Source organism: Nerophis ophidion, linkage group LG20 (genome assembly GCF_033978795.1).
Source record: "Nerophis ophidion isolate RoL-2023_Sa linkage group LG20, RoL_Noph_v1.0, whole genome shotgun sequence".
Taxonomy (NCBI): domain Eukaryota; kingdom Metazoa; phylum Chordata; class Actinopteri; order Syngnathiformes; family Syngnathidae; genus Nerophis; species Nerophis ophidion.
In genome coordinates this window covers 8,400,079-8,417,483 of record NC_084630.1, presented here as the reverse complement: position 1 = coordinate 8,417,483, position 17,405 = coordinate 8,400,079, and the positions used below count along the sequence as shown (strand labels likewise).

General features: G+C 40.4%; 1 protein-coding gene across 1 annotated transcript in view; it reads left to right on the top strand.

Annotated features, from left to right (window-relative positions):
* The window catches only part of LOC133539245 (cytoplasmic phosphatidylinositol transfer protein 1-like), an 89,653-nt gene that overhangs the window by 27,175 nt on the left and 45,073 nt on the right, over positions 1-17,405 (top strand). Inside the window, exon 2 of the mRNA XM_061881418.1 lies at positions 3,892-4,040. Within this exon, the coding sequence (XP_061737402.1) occupies positions 3,892-4,040 (149 nt within the window). The remainder of the gene's footprint in view (positions 1-3,891; positions 4,041-17,405) is intronic.

Here is a 17,405-nt window from a genome sequence, read left to right as displayed (position 1 = left end):
ACCACTCCTGAATGCAACTCAGAGGTGATCCAAAATGTAAGCTGTGCGTGCAACTCTGCTCTAATTAACCACTCAATGTCATGATGTCCGCAGTCTGAGATCTAGTTATAGATCTGTATCAAATATTCTGCCTTTTTATTAAAAATGATGTAGAACTGAACTATAACCTACAGAAAAATATTTTTTCATGCATTTACTGTTTGACTATCTATACATAATATATATCGTGATAGACGCGTAATCTATTTCAAATACAAAAAACGTTTGTTATACTGTATGTGAAATTTTTTTTTTTTTTGGCACTGAAGAAGCCGGCAAATTTAAGCATGGTTGGTTGCATAAACAAAAGCTCACAGGAAGTGAGCAATGGGAGGGAAATGCTAAAGAGCCAGTTGTGTCACAGTACTATCAAGTTTGGTTACATCATCTTGCTGTTTGCATGGAGTGAGAAGAGAAAGTACAAATGAGTGCTGCAATGTGATGAAATTGTCGATGAAACAGGACACCTTGACAGTATGGCAGTTGAGATTTTTTTTTTTTTTTTTAAACAGACCTTAGTCCTTCTTTTTAACCCTTGTCTTGATTCAGATGTACAGACGAGGGTAGGAACTAAAATGCAGGACTATATAAATAAACTACAAAATGTGCTATTTTTACGTAATTTGGGTCAATATTTAAATTATTACAGAACATATCGTTTTCATACTTTAATAAGAATAACAGACCAAATTTAAATTACATGCCACTTCTTGGGTTTGTTTACATTTTCATACTTTTAACTATTGTTACTTAAGCATTTCTTATATATTCCTTATTTTTGTATCTTAATTTAAAGAGATTAACGGTTTGATTTTGGACTTGTTTACATTTCCTTACCTTTCTGCCTTTATAGCGGAGGGGGTTATAACCAGAGGAAGGTTATATTTCAAATAAAAATGTTCACATTTTAATATATTTTTCTCCTGGTCCTTTCGATAGTTCATAAAATATCATTTGTCAAACGTATATACATTTTTATTGTGATAGTTTTTAGCTGTATCGCCCAGCCCTAAATTATTTTATTGGATATTTTAAGTGTACAGCAAAGATTACTGGAAATAGTCTATAATCTTAGCTGTCCGATTGGAGAAATTGTATAATCGTGCATCAAATGTCAAGTCACACTAAAACGGCTATAGCTGCCCGATGAACCCAAAGGAGTTTGTTTTACTGATCCTTGACCAAATCTGTGAATAAATTACTTGGGAGACTTACAAAAGCAGCAGGGTGCTGACATATATTGAAATGTATTTCAAGTGATTGTGTGGCGTTTCGAGACAGAACTAGCATGGCATAAAAAGTGTTTTCATCCCAGGCCTGCAGCTCCTGTTAGGATGCTCTCGGCCATTTGTGCTGTGCTGGACTTTCTCTTAAAGCATGTGTTTTGCAGAGGGTTACTTTGAAATACACTTTAAAGCAATCCCTAATATTCTATATTAGACCACTAAACACTACTAAGCAGATTTTATGTAGCTGCAGAGTACCGTATTTTTCGGACTATAAGGCACACTTAAAATCCTTAATTTACTCCAAACTCGACAGTGCGCCTAATGTACAGAATCATTTTGTTTGTGCTTACTGACCTCAACGCTATTTTATTTGGTACATGCTGAACTGTAGATGGCAGTCTCACATAAAAGATACGTGTAGACTGCAATATGACTCCAGATGAAAATATAGAACATTAACACGGCGCTCAATCCTTTTAAAATTTTTTAGCACAACTTTGGCAAGCTATGAAGCCACACCACCTGATCGTTTGTACTTTGCTTCAACATAAGAGTATTATGGTGTGTGTGTATAAGGCAAGACATATATGGCGTTTGTTTTGCATAATGTTTCACATTATGCAAAAACCTTTTTTTACCGTCCGGTACGTGCTGATCTGTATTTGGGTTCTGCAAAAGATCACCGTAGTCAATAAGCTTCTTTTTCCTCTATATTTTTATGTGGCATTTATCCTCCGCTGTTGCCATTTCAGATTTAAAGCATCGTAAAGTTCTTAACTGTCAGTTAACTCTCCATGAAAGTACTAAAACATACCAGTATGAGTAGTTAGTATTCACCCAAGAAACTTTAGAGTTCTGGTTGGATGGTTTTTCACGGGACACATTTACAGCGTAGTTGTTGCACCAGTGATCCACGGATGAGGAAATGCTCCTCTGTTGATTTAAGTAAAGTCTGAATGTCATTTAAAACAGTATGCTCCACCTTTTGACACTTCAACTCCCGTCGTTGCACGTTACACCACTACAACAAAGATAACGGCGAAAAGACGCTGCCGAAGGTGAGCCACGTCAATCAATCAATCAATCAATGTTTATTTATATAGCCCCAAATCACAAATGTCTCAAAGGACTGCACAAATCATTACGACTACAACATCCTCGGAAGAACCCACAAAAGGGCAAGGAAAACTCACACCCAGTGGGCAGGGAGAATTCACATCCAGTGGGACGCCAGTGACAATGCTGACTGAGAAACCTTGGAGAGGACCTCAGATGTGGGCAACCCCCCCCCTCTAGGGGACCGAAAGCAATGGATGTCGAGCGGGTCTAACATGATACTGTGAAAGTTCAATCCATAGTGGCTCCAACACAGCCGCGAGAGTTCAGTTCAAGCGGATCCAAGACAGCAGCGAGAGTCCCGTCCACAGGAAACCATCTCAAGCGGAGGCGGATCAGCAGCATAGAGATGTCCCCAACCGATACAGGCGAGCGGTCCATCCTGGGTCTCGACTCTGGACAGCCAGTACTTCATCCATGGTCATCAGACCGGACCCCCTCCACAAGGGAGGGGGGGACATAGGAGAAAGAAAAGAAACGGCAGATCAACTGGTCTAAAAAGGAGGTCTATTTAAAGGCTAGAGTATACAAATGAGTTTTAAGGTGAGACTTAAATGCTTCTACTGAGGTAGCATCTCGAACTGTTACCGGGAGGGCATTCCAGAGTACTGGAGCCCGAACGGAAAACGCGTAAATAAGACCGTCCACAAAACGGCTTATCCTGAAGGGACTGTCGGAAAGCAACTTGAAGATTATCTGTAAAACATAGCCTATGCTAAATTTTGACAAGAACCACCATTACATGTTATGTAGACCACAAGGAAGTGGTTTAAATTTAGAAAAAAGACCCCTTTTCAATGCGCCCTATAATCCGGTCCGCTTTTTGTATGAAAATAGACCTGACTAGACCCGCTAATCGACAGTGTGCCTCATAATCCGGTGTGCCTTGTGGTCTGGAAAATTAATGACACTCGTGGATTCAGTCAGACTTCAAACCTTTGCTACTGCCCGTAAATAACTTGCAACACTAATACAGAATTTACATTACGCAAGTTGATGCGCTAGCACTTGCATATTTTGCCAAAAACGTCTTCTAAACGCTCTTCTTCATAGAGACCGGGGAAAGAAAATAGAGTACAAGCAAAGCCGATCATCGCAAGGGATGGTATCTTGAAAGTAAACATTTGTGGAATCTGCCTTATGCCACAGCTGACAAAAAACAAGGGTTGATGACGTAGCGAGACTTAAGCAATACTTTGCCAAGGCACTAAATGTGAAAGCCAAGGGGCAGGGTCAAGTAGAGGCCCTGAGGAGGAGTGAGAGTTGGAGTTGAGCCCATATTTTGTTGTTGATATAGTTGCAAGTGTCCCAACTGGTCCAGAAGAAGTTTCTGTGCTTATTTTTTTTTTTATCTGCGACCTCAGTCTGCCCAGGAGTTTGAACTCCAGCAGCTTGTTTTGCGTTATTGCACAGACCTCCAGATTTTGTTGTATCAAAGGAGCCATAGTGGCCTGCTATTCCACCTGTTTAAGACCCACATGTTTATGTCATTCTTCTGTTGTTCCAGTACCACGTGGGGCAGCTGTACATGATCAGCAAGCACAGCCATGAGCAGAGCGATAAAGGGGAAGGTGTGGAGGTGGTCCAGAATGAACCCTATGAAGACCCCACTCACGGCAAGGGACAGTTCACAGAGAAACGCCTCTTCCTCAACAGGTCAGTGTTTTGTCTTAGGAGCGAACATGTGTTTTTCAACTATTGGTGCAATTTTTGTCGTGATGACTACTGAAAGGGGAAATGCACTTTTTTTACATTTTTATTTTATCATCCACAATCCCTACATTAGACAAGAACACTATTTTTTTTAATGCACTCTTAACATATAAATCATTTAAAGTCAGCCAACATACCCAATAGGAGTCGCTCTATTGGTCTGTTGCAATCACGTGACCTAGAGCAGGCCTGGGCAATTTTGACTCGAGGGCCATATTTAGAGAAAAAAATGTGTCTGGGGGCCGGTATATCTATTTTTAGGAACATTCAATCAATCAATGTTTATTTATATAGCCCCAAATCACAAATGTCTCAAAGGACTGCACAAACCATTACGACTACAACATCCTCGGAAGAACCCACAAAAGGGCAAGGAAAACTCACACCCAGTGGGCAGGGAGAATTCACATCCAGTGGGACGCCAGTGACAATGCTGACTATGAGAAACCTTGGAGAGGACCTCAGATGTGGGCAACCCCCCCCCCTCTAGGGGACCGAAAGCAATGGATGTCGAGCGGGTCTAACATGATACTGTGAAAGTTCAATCCATAGTGGCTCCAACACAGCCGCGAGAGTTCAGTTCAAGCGGATCCAAGACAGCAGCGAGAGTCCCGTCCACAGGAAACCATCTCAAGCGGAGGCGGATCAGCAGCGTAGAGATGTCTCCAACTGATACAGGCGAGCGGTCCATCCTGGGTCTCGACTCTGGACAGCCAGTACTTCATCCATGGTCATCGGACCGGACCCCCTCCACAAGGGAGGGGGGGGACATAGGAGAAAGAAAAGAAGCGGCAGATCAACTGGTCTAAAAAGGAGATCTATTTAAAGGCTAGAGTATACAAATGAGTTTTAAGGTGAGACTTAAATGCTTCTACTGAGGTAGCATCTCGAACTGTTACCGGGAGGGCATTCCAGAGTACTGGAGCCCGAACGGAAAACGCTCTATAGCCCGCAGACTTTTTTTGGGCTCTAGGAATCACTAATAAGCCGGAGTCTTTTGAACGCAGATTTCTTGCCGGGACATATGGTACAATACAATCGGCAAGATAGGCTGGAGCTAGACCGTGCAGTATTTTATACGTAAGTAGTAAAACCTTAAAGTCACATCTTAACTGCACAGGAAGCCAGTGCAGGTGAGCCAGTACAGGTGTAATGTGATCAAACTTTCTTGTTCTTTTCAAAAGTCTAGCAGCCGCATTTTGTACCAACTGTAATCTTTTAATGCTAGACATGGGGAGACCCGAAAATAATACGTTACAGTAATCGAGACGAGACGTAACAAACACTAATACAAAACCTCACAATATCTGAATGCTAAAAACATTATGACATACCGCCTTAAACGTAATGGAATTTGACATTTTTCTATTAACGATAAAACACTGAATATTGACAAAATATGAATGTCACACCCCCTTTCGATTGACATATTTTACAATCAAGTAAAATGCAACAAACACAGCGAAATATGAACGCGAATGGTACCAAATAAACCCACCTACAATCTGATATATCTATCACTAAGCTTGAGAACTATTTGTGAAAATCTCCTACCGCATCTGTGGAAACGATTCCCACCCGCACTGCTTGGTGGCTCGCCTGAGCTGCTGTGACAGAGATTACCATAGTAACTAATAATACCATAGTAACTAATAACAATACCATAGTAACTAATAACAATACCATAGTAACTAATTACATTACCATAGTAACTGCTATATCATCCTAAAACGCAGATTCCAACCATTTGAAATACTCTGTACAGTTGAAAACTTCCGGTCATTAGAAAACATCACTGCTCATCATAATGGCAGCTACAGTTTCCATCTTTAAGATCTAAAAAAAAAAATATATTTGGGAATGTCCGGCGGGCCGGATTGAGAAGCTTAACGCGCCGCATGATGACCCACTGGGTCATTGTCACCGACGTCCCACTGGGTGTGAGTTTTCCTTGCCCTTATGTGGGCCTACCGAGGATGTTGTAGTGGTTTGTGCAGCCCTTTGAGACACTAGTGATTTAGGGCTATATAAGTAAACATTGATTGATTTGCCCAGGTCTGACCTAGAGGCACTTCCGGATTTTAGGCAACTGTCTCGAGTCCCTTTTTATTTACCTGCATCAGTGCAGATTTGGGCATACTTTGAATGGTTTGGAAGCAAATATACATGCAATCATGAACAAATTTAAAACAGGATGAAGGGTATTCATACTCCTAAATAGTTTTTGAAATATTTAAACCATTTATCACCAAAACAGTGCTCACCTCAACCTCACTTCCTTCGACGCTCACAAGGGTTTGGACCAGGGGTGCCCATTACGTCGATCGCGAGCTACCAGTCGACCGCGGGGGGTGTGTCAGTCGATCTCCAGCCAGGCTTTTTAAAAAAAATAGACCTAAAAATTAGTGATCATCAATCTTTACCAAGACGTCACTTAAATGACATTCACGGTACCGGAGGGTCTTGTGAGATGACGCTGGCTGCTGCAAGATCATTATTATGAAAATATGACCGAGAGGAAGGCGAGAAACACTTTTTATTTCAGCAGACTCTCGCGCCGTACCTTCCGTCAAAACTCTAAAGGCCGACTGCACATTTCCTATCTTCACAATAAAAGCCCTGCTTCATGCTGCCTGCGCTAACTAAATACAGAGTCTCGGAAAACTGGCGTGCACAAGCGATCCCTCAGAAAGCTGGCGTGCACATCACTTTTTTTCATAACAATGAACTGGCAGCAGCCAGCGTCATCTCACAAGACCCTCGGGTGCCGTGAATGTCAAGCAAGCTATGGAATTTGCCGCCAATGTTTTTCTTGTAAAGTGTATGGAAGCTGGATGAATTAGATGCCAAAAACCAACCACTTTCATGTGGTATTGTACAGAGAGGACAACTTTTTTTCTCCTCTATTTGAAAATGTGGGCGTTATCATTACTGTCTGATTCCAATCAATGCAAGTCATCAGAATCAGGTAATACACCAACTTATATTCTTGTCTTTGTGAAAGAAAGACATCTATATGTGTTACACATGCTTGTATTATCATTAAACACATTTAACTTGTTTACAAAAGTCTCTTTCATAAATAAATAAATATAAATGATATATATAAATGAGGTAGATCCCCTCGAGTTGGTCAATTGAAAAGTAGCTCGCCTGCAGAAAAAGTGTGGGCACCCCTGGTTTAGACAAAGTAATATATTTGACATAACGGGTGCCGTGCTCCTGTGATCGTGACGATCACATTTCATGTCTGCGGTTGTTTTTATGGTGTGAAGTTCATATTTTGTCCCATAATTGAGCTATAAATGTCCCTGTTTGGCAATGTTTGCGAGCCATATCAAGATTCAGTTTGCTGTTTAGCCTACGAGAGATGTATTTAGTATTTTAATAAGGATATTTTCTTGATAACGACCATCGCCAGACCTTATAATGTGGTCATGCGTTTGGAATAAAGCACTTGGCTTTCCTGCAGGACTACTACTAAGCTTTTTAGATTCTAGTACAAAAATTGCCAACAAAATACGGTAGATTGGACCAACAATCACAACATTTATTACTTTTGATTGACATGACAGTTTTTTTTTGCACATAGTTCTTTTGTTTGCTATGCCTAAATATAACTGACTAATGGGATATCTTGTCCTTTCTTTACATTTAACTCTGCTCTACTTAACTGCTAACGTTGTCAGTGTTCTAATCTCATTGAATTAAATGCAAGCTGTAAAGCTTTTTTTTTTTTTTTTTTTTTTTTTTTTGGCCAAGCTACAAAATAACTTATTTCTATTGACAGTAGAATTTGTCATTTAAAATGTAACCTTACATAAATTTAATGATTGGATTATATGACGGACTTCATTCTTCCCACAATGGGGAAATTATTTGCTTGCCATATTAAACCCTTGGCCATGTCGGATTTCAGTTATTTTGTAGATATTTTGATTTTTTTGCAAAAACAGTCAAACATACTGATGCCCATACCCCCCTCCCATCCTCCACCCGCCTCACCAGGCCACATACTATCAATCTAATTTGGATTGACACATATAGCAATATCACCAACTGAGTATCCATGTGCCAATATTTACTGTAATGAGTTCCACTTGTTTACAAAGTTTTTCAAGAATTTTCTTTAGGTCGTAATAAAACAACCACGTTCCATCCGTCACTACAGTGTGATATGATCCATGAAGTTTAATGTGCATTCAACCTGCCAATGGCGGGATGAGGGAAAGGGAGAACCTATGGCAGGGCGAAAGAAAAGCATTGGACAAAGTGCTGCGGGCAACTTATTTGAGCACAATCACCTGTGTCAGCATTCGCCATGCTGGGGGGACCATAATGCTGAGTCAGCAAAGTGCTAAGAAAAAAATTACGTAGAAGCAAAATAACTTGCTACCATTCATATATTTTCATGTACAGTATAGTTGGAATGCTTCCTGTTGGCAAAATGTGCAGCACATAGAGATTTATTAGATTGTATAATTAATGGCTAACGTCAAACCTTCACCATTGATTATTTAAACCAGGGGTCACCAACACGGTGCCCGCGGGCACCAGGTCGCCCGTCAAGACCAGATGAGTCGCCCGCTGGCCTGTTCTAAAAATAGCTCAAATAGCAGCACTTACCAGTGAGCTGCCTCTATATTTATTTGATTTATTTACTGGCAAGCTGGTCTCTTATTTCGACATTTTTAATTCTGAGACAAAACTCAAATAGAATTTGAAAATCCGAGGAAATATTTTAAAGACTTGGTCTTCATTTGTTTAAATAAATGCATTTATTTTTTTTACTTTGCTTATAACTTTCAGAGACTATTTTAGAGAAAAAATATCCATCCATCCATCATCTTCCGCTTATCCGAGGTCGGGTCGCGGGGGCAGCAGCCTAAGCAGGGAAGCCCAGACTTCCCTCGCTCCAGCCACTTCGTCTAGCTCTTCCCGGGGGATCCCGAGGCGTTCCCAGGCCAGCCGGGAGACATAGTCTTCCCAACGTGTCCTGGGTCTTCCCCGTGGCCTCCTACCAGCTGGACGTGCCCTTAACACCTCCCTAGGGAGGCGTTTGGGTGGCATCCTGACCAGATGCCCGAACCACCTCATCTGGCTCCTCTTGATGTGGAGGAGCAAAAAAAAAAAAAAAAAAAAAAAGATTCAAAAATCTTTTTTTTTTTTTTAAAAGGTTTTTTTTTTTCTCTCTAAAAAAAAAAAAAAAAAAAAAGTCAAGGTTGTATTTTTTTTCTTTTTTTTCTTCTCTATTTTAGAGAAAAATACAACCTTAAAAATGATTTTTGAATTTTATAAACATGCCTTTTTTAAATTCCTTTTCTTCTCTAACAATTTAAGTTTATGTTCAAGTAAATGTATTTTTTTATTGTGAAGAATACATTTTTATTTAATTCTTCATTTTAGCTTCTGTTTTTTCCGACAAAGATTTGTGAAATATTTCTTCAAACTTATGATTAAAATTTAAAAAAAGATATTTTGGCAAATCTAGAAAATCTTTAGAATCAAATTTAAATCTTATTTCAATGTCTTTTGAATTTTTTAAAATTCAAAATCTAGAATAAATTTTTGTTAAAAATATAGCTTGGTCCAATTTGTTATATACTCTAACAAAGTGCAGATTGGATTTGAACCTATTTAAAACATTTCATCAAAATTCTAAAAGTCTTTATCAGGAAAAATTACTAATGTTCCATAAATTATTTTTTTTATTTTTTCAGAAAGATTTGAATCAGCTAGTTTTTCTCTTTTTTCGGTTAAATTTTTAATTTTACAGTCAAAATTGAAGGAACTGTTTCGAAATTAAATTGTCATTTTTTCCCCGTTTTCTCCCCTTTTTAAACCGTTCAATTTTTTTTCATCATTTATTCTCTACAAAAATCCTTCCGTAAAAGGAAAAAAAATGTACGACTGATTGTCAGAAAGAAATACCCATTCTTTTATATATATATAGATTTATTTATTAAAGGTAAATTGAGCAAATTGGCTATTTCTGGCAATCTATTTGTGTATCAAACTGGTAGCCCTTCGCATTAATCAGTACCCAAGAAGTAGCTCTCGGTTTCAAAAAGGTTGGTGACCCCTGATTTAAACCTTACTTGGAAACCATCAATGGCACTGAATAAAAATACTCTCTTGCACACGTGTTAAAGTACCAATGATAGTCTCACACACACACACACACACACACACACACACGCACACACACTAGTTGTGGTGAAATATGTCGTCAGCATTTGACCCATCCCCTTGTCAGGGGAACAGTGAGCGGCAGTTGTAGCGGTGACCGCGCCCAGGAATCATTTTGGTGATTTAACCCCGAATTCCAATCCTTGATGCTGAGTGCCAAGCAGGAAGGTAATGGGTCCCATTTTTATAGTCTTGATTTGACTCGGCCGGGGACAAAAAAAAGGCCTCATAATTGGTTTGCTGCTTGTGGACCAAAACTTATCAAAGTATGTTACCAGCTGGTAACTCAGCGTGGCCCTGAAACGTGTCATGTCACCTCCTTTATTAGCTCTCCCCTTCATATTTGTTGTTGATCTTTTAATATTTAGCATGATTCCATCCAACCTCAGCGTTTTCAGCACAGAATGGATTATTAGGTTTAAGACTATAAAACAATACCTTTTTTTTTTTTTTCTTTTAGACCGCTTGCAATCCAGCTATCTTTTTGTGGTATTTTTTATTGTATTTTTGCCAGCTTTGCATGGCGGCAAAACTGGGCAGCCACCCACCAAGCTCACAAGCTTGGCAACATGGGGCTGGAAAATATGTATTTAAAAGTGTGGAGTGCGGATGAGGAGAAATCAACAGATTGCAGTGTAGGAGTGTGGCGCTTACACAGAGCGGGAGAAGGGAGTACGGTATTTACACAAGATGCATCATTTCTAATCTATAGTTTATTCAATCATCACTTTGTAGTGCCATTGTCAGTCAAAGGAGGTGTAGAATTCTGCATTTGTTACGTTGTGCTTTAGGTTCACATGTATAATCTAGTTATAGACAAGAGCTGTATTAAAGTCTGCAAGATAATGCCCATCCATCCATTTTCTACCGCTTATTCCCTTTCGGGGTCGCGGGGGGCGCTGGCGCCTATCTCAGCTACAATCAGGCGGAAGGCGGGGTACACCCTGGACAAGTCTCCACCTCATCGCAGGGCCAACACAGATAGACGGACAACATTCACACTCACACACTAGGGCCAATTTAGTGTTGCCAATCAACCTATCCCCAGGTGCATGTCTTTGGAAGTGGGAGGAAGCCGGAGTACCCGGAGGGAACCCACGCATTCACGGGGAGAACATGCAAACTCCACACAGCAAGATCCCGAGCCTGGATTTGAACCCAGGACTGCAGGACCTTCGTATTGTGAGGCAGACGCACTAACCCCTCTGCCACCGTGAAGCCTGCAAGATAATGCTCACTTTTAACAGCTGTCAGCTACATTTAAGTGTGCAAAATAATGCTCGCTTTTAAATGTAGCTGACAGCTGTTAATTTACAGTTGCGTTTGTATAAAAAAAAAAAAAAATCAATGCCGAAACCACTTTGATATTAGGTAAAGAATATCAAAATGTCAAACTCATTTTAGCTCGATGGCCACAAAGGAACATGTGTTCCTGCGCGTGCCAGACTGGTAAAGTCATGGCATAATAACTTAAAAATAAAGACAACTTCAAACAGAACAAGTACATTCTGAAAATATTTATACTACTAATAATCCTCTTGGCAAAACACTTGACGCAAGTTAAACTCAGTGGGAAACAATTCAATCAATCAATCAATGTTTACTTATATAGCCCTAAATCACTAGTGTCTCAAAGGGCTGCACAAACCACTACGACATCCTCGGTAGGCCCACATAAGGGCAAGGAAAACTCACACCCAGTGGGACGTCGGTGACAATGATGACTATGAGAACCTTGGAGAGGAGGAAAGCAATGGATGACGAGCGGGTCTAACATGATACTGTGAGAGTTCAATCCATAATGGATCAAACAGAGTCGCGAGAGTCCCGTCACAGCGGAGCGAGCAGGAAACCATCCCAAGCGGAGGCGGATCAGCAGCGCAGAGATGTCCCCAGCCGATACACAGGCGAGCAGTACATGGCCATCGGACCGGACCCCCTCCACAAGGGAGAGTGGGACATAGGAGAAAAAGAAAAACGGCAGATCAACTGGTCTAAAAAGGGAGTCTATTTAAAGGCTAGAGTATACAAATGAGTTTTATGGTGAGACTTAAATGCTTCTACTGAGGTGGCATCTCGAACTTTTACCGGGAGGGTATTCCAGAGTACTGGAGCCCGAAATGAAAACGCTCTATAGCCCGCAGACTTATTTTGGACTTTGGGAATCACTAATAAGCCGGAGTCCTTTGAACGCAGATTTCTTGCCGGGACATATGGTACAATACAATCGGCAAGATAGGATGGAGCTAGACCGTGTAGTATTTTATACGTAAGTAGTAAAACCTTAAAGTCACATCTTAAGTGCACAGGAAGCCAGTGCAGGTGAGCCAGTACAGGCGTAATGTGATCAAACTTTCTTGTTCTTGTCAAAAGAAAAGCAGCCGCATTTTGTACCAACTGTAATCTTTTAATGCTAGACATGGGGAGACCCCAAAATAATACGTTACAGTAATCGAGACGAGACGTAACAAACGCATGGATAATGATCTCAGCGTCTTTAGTGGACAGAATGGAGCGAATTTTAGCGATATTACGGAGATGAAAGAAGGCCGTTTTAGTAACACTTTTAATGTGTGCCTCAGAGAGAGTTGGGTCAAAGATAACACCCAGATTCTTTACTGTGTCGCCTTAATTGTTTGGTTGTCAAATGTTAGAGTTGTATTATTAAATAGAGTTCGGTGTCTAGCAGGACCGATAATCAGCATTTCCGTTTTTTTGGCGTTGAGTTGCAAAAAGTTAGCGGACATCCATTGTTTAATTTCATTAAGACACGCCTCCAGCTGACTACAATACGGCGTGTTGGTCAGCTTTAGGGGCATGTAGAGTTGGGTGTCAGCATAACAGTGAAAGCTAACACCTTATTTGTGTATGATGTCACCTAGCGGCAGCATGTAGATGCGGAAGAGTGCAGGGCCAAGGACCGAACCCTGGGGAACTCCACACGTTACCTTAACGTAGTCCAAGGTCACATTGTTATGGGAGACACACTGCATCCTATCAGTAAGATAAGAGTTAAACCAAGACAGGGCTAAGTCTGACATACCAATTCGTGTTTTGATACGTTCTAATAAAATATTATGATCGACGGTATCGAAAGCAGCGTTAAGATCGAGGAGCAGCAACATAGATGACGCATCAGAATCCATCGTTAGCAATAGATCATTAGTCATTTTTGCGAGGGCTGTCTCCGTGGAGTGATTTGCCCTGAAACCGGATTGAAAGGTTTCCCATAGATTGTTAGACGCTAAGTGTTCATTTAACTGCTCCGCAACAATTTTTTCGAGGATTTTTGAAATAAAAGGAAGGTGAGACACCGGTCGGTAGTTTACCATGAGGTCAGGATCGAGGTTAGGTCTTTTAAGAAGAGGATGAATAACTGCTTTTTTGAATGCTAGGGGAACAGTGCCCGAGGAAAGTGATAAGTTTATAATATTTAGCACTGATGGACCTAATAATACAAAGAGCTCCTTGATCAGTTTCCCAGGAAGAGGGTCAAGTAAACACATGTTTGTTTAATTCCATTTACACGTAACACTTCCTCTGTTATTTCCTCAAAACGAGAGAAACTATTTTGGAGGGCAGTATCCGCCGTATATGCAATCGTATCAGTGTTAATAGAACCCCGTTGTAGCTGGGACGCATTGTCTTTTGTCTCAATTAGTGATGTTTCGCAAACAATGAACTTAGACTTCGTCCGTGTTTTTACAAAGCCCTTAAAGGGGAACATTATCACAATTTCAAAAGGGTTAAAAACAATAAAAATCAGTTCCCAGTGGCTTGTTTTAGTTTTCGAAGTATTTTTCAAAATTTTACACCTCCCGGAATATCCCTACAAAAAACTTAAAGTTCTTGATTATCCCCATTTGCGATGCGACTGTCCATTTCCCTGTGACGTCATACAGGGCTGCCAATACAAACATGGCGGTTACCACAGCAAGATATAGTGACATTAGCCCGGATTCAGACTCTGATTTCAGCGGCTTAAGCGATTCAACAGATTATGCATGTATTGAAACAGTTGGTCGGAGTTTGGAGGCAGATAGTGAAAACGAAATTGAAGAAATTGAAGCAATTGAGCGAATAGCTATTGACGCTATTCGGCCATAGCGTGGGTGTACCTAATGAAGTGGCCCATAGCATGGCTGCCTTATTAGCATCGCCGGTAAAATGTGCGGACCAAACGATAAGGACTTTCGCATCTTGTGACACTGGAGCAAATTAAATCCGTCGACTGGTAAGTGTTTTTTTTTCGCATTAAATGTCGGTATCTAGTTTCAAATGTACATACAGCTAGCGTAAATAGCATGTTAGCATCGATTAGCGTAGCATGTTAGCATCGATTAGCCAGTCGTGCTGTGACCAAATGTCTGATTAGCACATAAGTCAACATCAACAAAACTCACCTTTGTGATTTCGTTGACTTAATCGTTGCAAATGCATCTGCAGGTTATCCATACATCTCTGCCATGTCTGTCTTAGCATCGCCGGCAGACACTCTGGTACATTCAATGGGGGTCTGGCGGCAGATTTTTTGCCAGTGGTGCAACTTGAATCCCTCCCTGTTAGTGTTGTTACACCCTCCGACAACACACTGACGAGGCATGATGTCTCCAAGGTTCCAAAAAATAGTCGAAAAAACGGAAAATTACAGAGCTGAGACCCGGTGTTTGTAATGTGAAAAAGGCGGGTGTGTTACCTCGGTGACGTCACGTCGCTAAAAGACCGATAAACAGAAAGGCGTTTAATTTGCCAAAATTCACCCATTTAGAGTTCGGAAATCGGTTAAAAAAAATACATGGCCTTTTTTCTGCAACATCAAGGTATATATTGACGCTTGCATAGGTTTGGTGATAATGTTCCCCTTTAAACTTCAAGCACTTTGTTTAGTGTTCTAATATTAGCAGTTTATTAAAAATATTTGGAAAAGCAACAGATTGTATCCACAAACCACCGCATTGGTGAAATCCGCATACTGCCACAAGTAATTTCTCATTCAAATATTACAATTTTAATCTAATATGTCAGTTATCAAAACGACACCATAGCTTTGTGATGCCAGGACTTAAAATACCTTGTTTTAATTCTTCCACCTTCTATAGCCTTTGTTCTATTCTTGTCTGTGTTTCTTAGACATGTCGTAGTTCCTTCTTAGATGATATTCTTTCGTTACAGCCACACAGATTTGCCTTTTACCTCCGTGATCATATACTCTGGCTCCCACCTGGCTTGAAACCCCCTGTTCTCACCGTCCACCTTCCGTTTAGCCATTATTGGGGAGGGAGGTTGCTGAAAGTTAAAATCTGCCCTAAATGCTGATGAATAATGAAGCCAAGCAGTGAGTTTGCTTGAGTATTGGTGCGTGTTAGGGCTGTGAATCTTTGGGTGTCTCATGATTCGATTCAATATCGATTTTTGGGGTCACAATTTGATAATATATCTTTTTTTTTTTCTCGATTCGATTTAAAAAACAATTTTTCCAATTCAAAACGATTCTGTATTCATTCAATACATAGGATTTCAGCAGGATCTACCCCAGTCTGCTGACATGCAAGCAGTAGTAGATTTAAAAAAACAAAACACTTTTATAATTGTAAAGGACAATGTTTTATCAACTGATTGCAATAATGTAAATTTATTTGAACTATTAAACGAACGAAAAATATGACTTATCTTTGTGAAAACATTGGACACAGTGTGTTGTCAAGCTTATGAGATGCGATGCAAGTGTAAGCCACTGACACTTATTTTTTTATTTTTATAAATGTCTAATGATAATGTCAATGAGGGATTTTTAATCACTGCTATACTGAAATTATAACTAATATTGATACTGTTAATATTTTGGTTTGTTCTGTGTCGTGTATGTCTTAATTGCTCTGTTTATTGCAGTTCTGAGTGTTGCTGGGTCAGGTTTGGTTTTGGAATTGGATTGCATTGTTATGGTATTGCTGTGTAGTGGTTTGTTGGATTGATAAAAAAAAGTTAAAATGAGAATTGATTCTTAATTGCGTATTCGAATTTATTTTTTTCCCACACCCCTAGTGCGTGCAATACAGCTGCGAGCTGGTTCTAATACCATTAAATATCATCCCGGGGGCCATAGTTAATTCATCCACGGGCTGGGTCTGGCCCACGGGCCTCAACGTTGACACCTAAGTGCTAATGGAACCGATGCCAATTCGTGTGGATGAGGGATGGTGTACAGCAGGGGTGCCCACACTTTTTCTGCAGGCGAGCTACTTTTCAATTGACCAACTCGAGGGGATCTACCTCATTTATATATATCATTTATATTTATTTATTTATGAAAGAGACATTTTTGTAAACAAGTTAAATGTGTTTAATGATAATACAAGCATGTGTAACACATATAGGTGTCTTTCTTTCACGAAGACAAGAATATAAGTTGGTGTGTTACCTGATTCTGATGACTTGCATTGATTGGAATCAGACAGTAATGATAACGCCCACATTTTCAAATGGAGGAGAAAAAAAGTTGTCCTTTCTGTACAATACCACATGAAAGTGGTTGGTTTTTGGCATCTAATTCATCCAGCTTCCATACACTTTACAAAAAAAACATTGGCGGCAAATTCCGTAGCTTGCTTGATTGACATTCACGGCACCCGAGGGTCTTGTGAGATGACGCTGGCTGCTGCCAGTTCATTATTATGAAAAAATGACCTAGAGGAAGGCGAGAAACACTTTTTATTTCAACAGACTTTCGCGCCGTCCCTTCCGTCAAAACTCTAAAGGCCGACTGCACATTTCCTATCTTCACAATAAAAGCCCTGCTTCATGCTGCCTGCGCTAACAAAATAAGAGTCTCGGAAAGCTGGCGTGCACAAGTGATGTGCACGCCAGCTTTCTGAGGGATCGCTTGTGCACGCCAGTTTTCCGAGACTCTGTATTTAGTTAGCGCAGGCAGCATGAAGCAGGGCTTTTATTGTGAAGATAGGAAATGTGCAGTCGGCCTTTAGAGTTTTGACGGAAGGTACGGCGCGAGAGTCTGTTGAAATAAAAAGTGTTTCTCGCCTTCCTCTCGGTCATATTTTCATAATAATGATCTTGCAGCAGCCAGCGTCATCTCACAAGACCCTCCGGTACCGTGAATGTCAT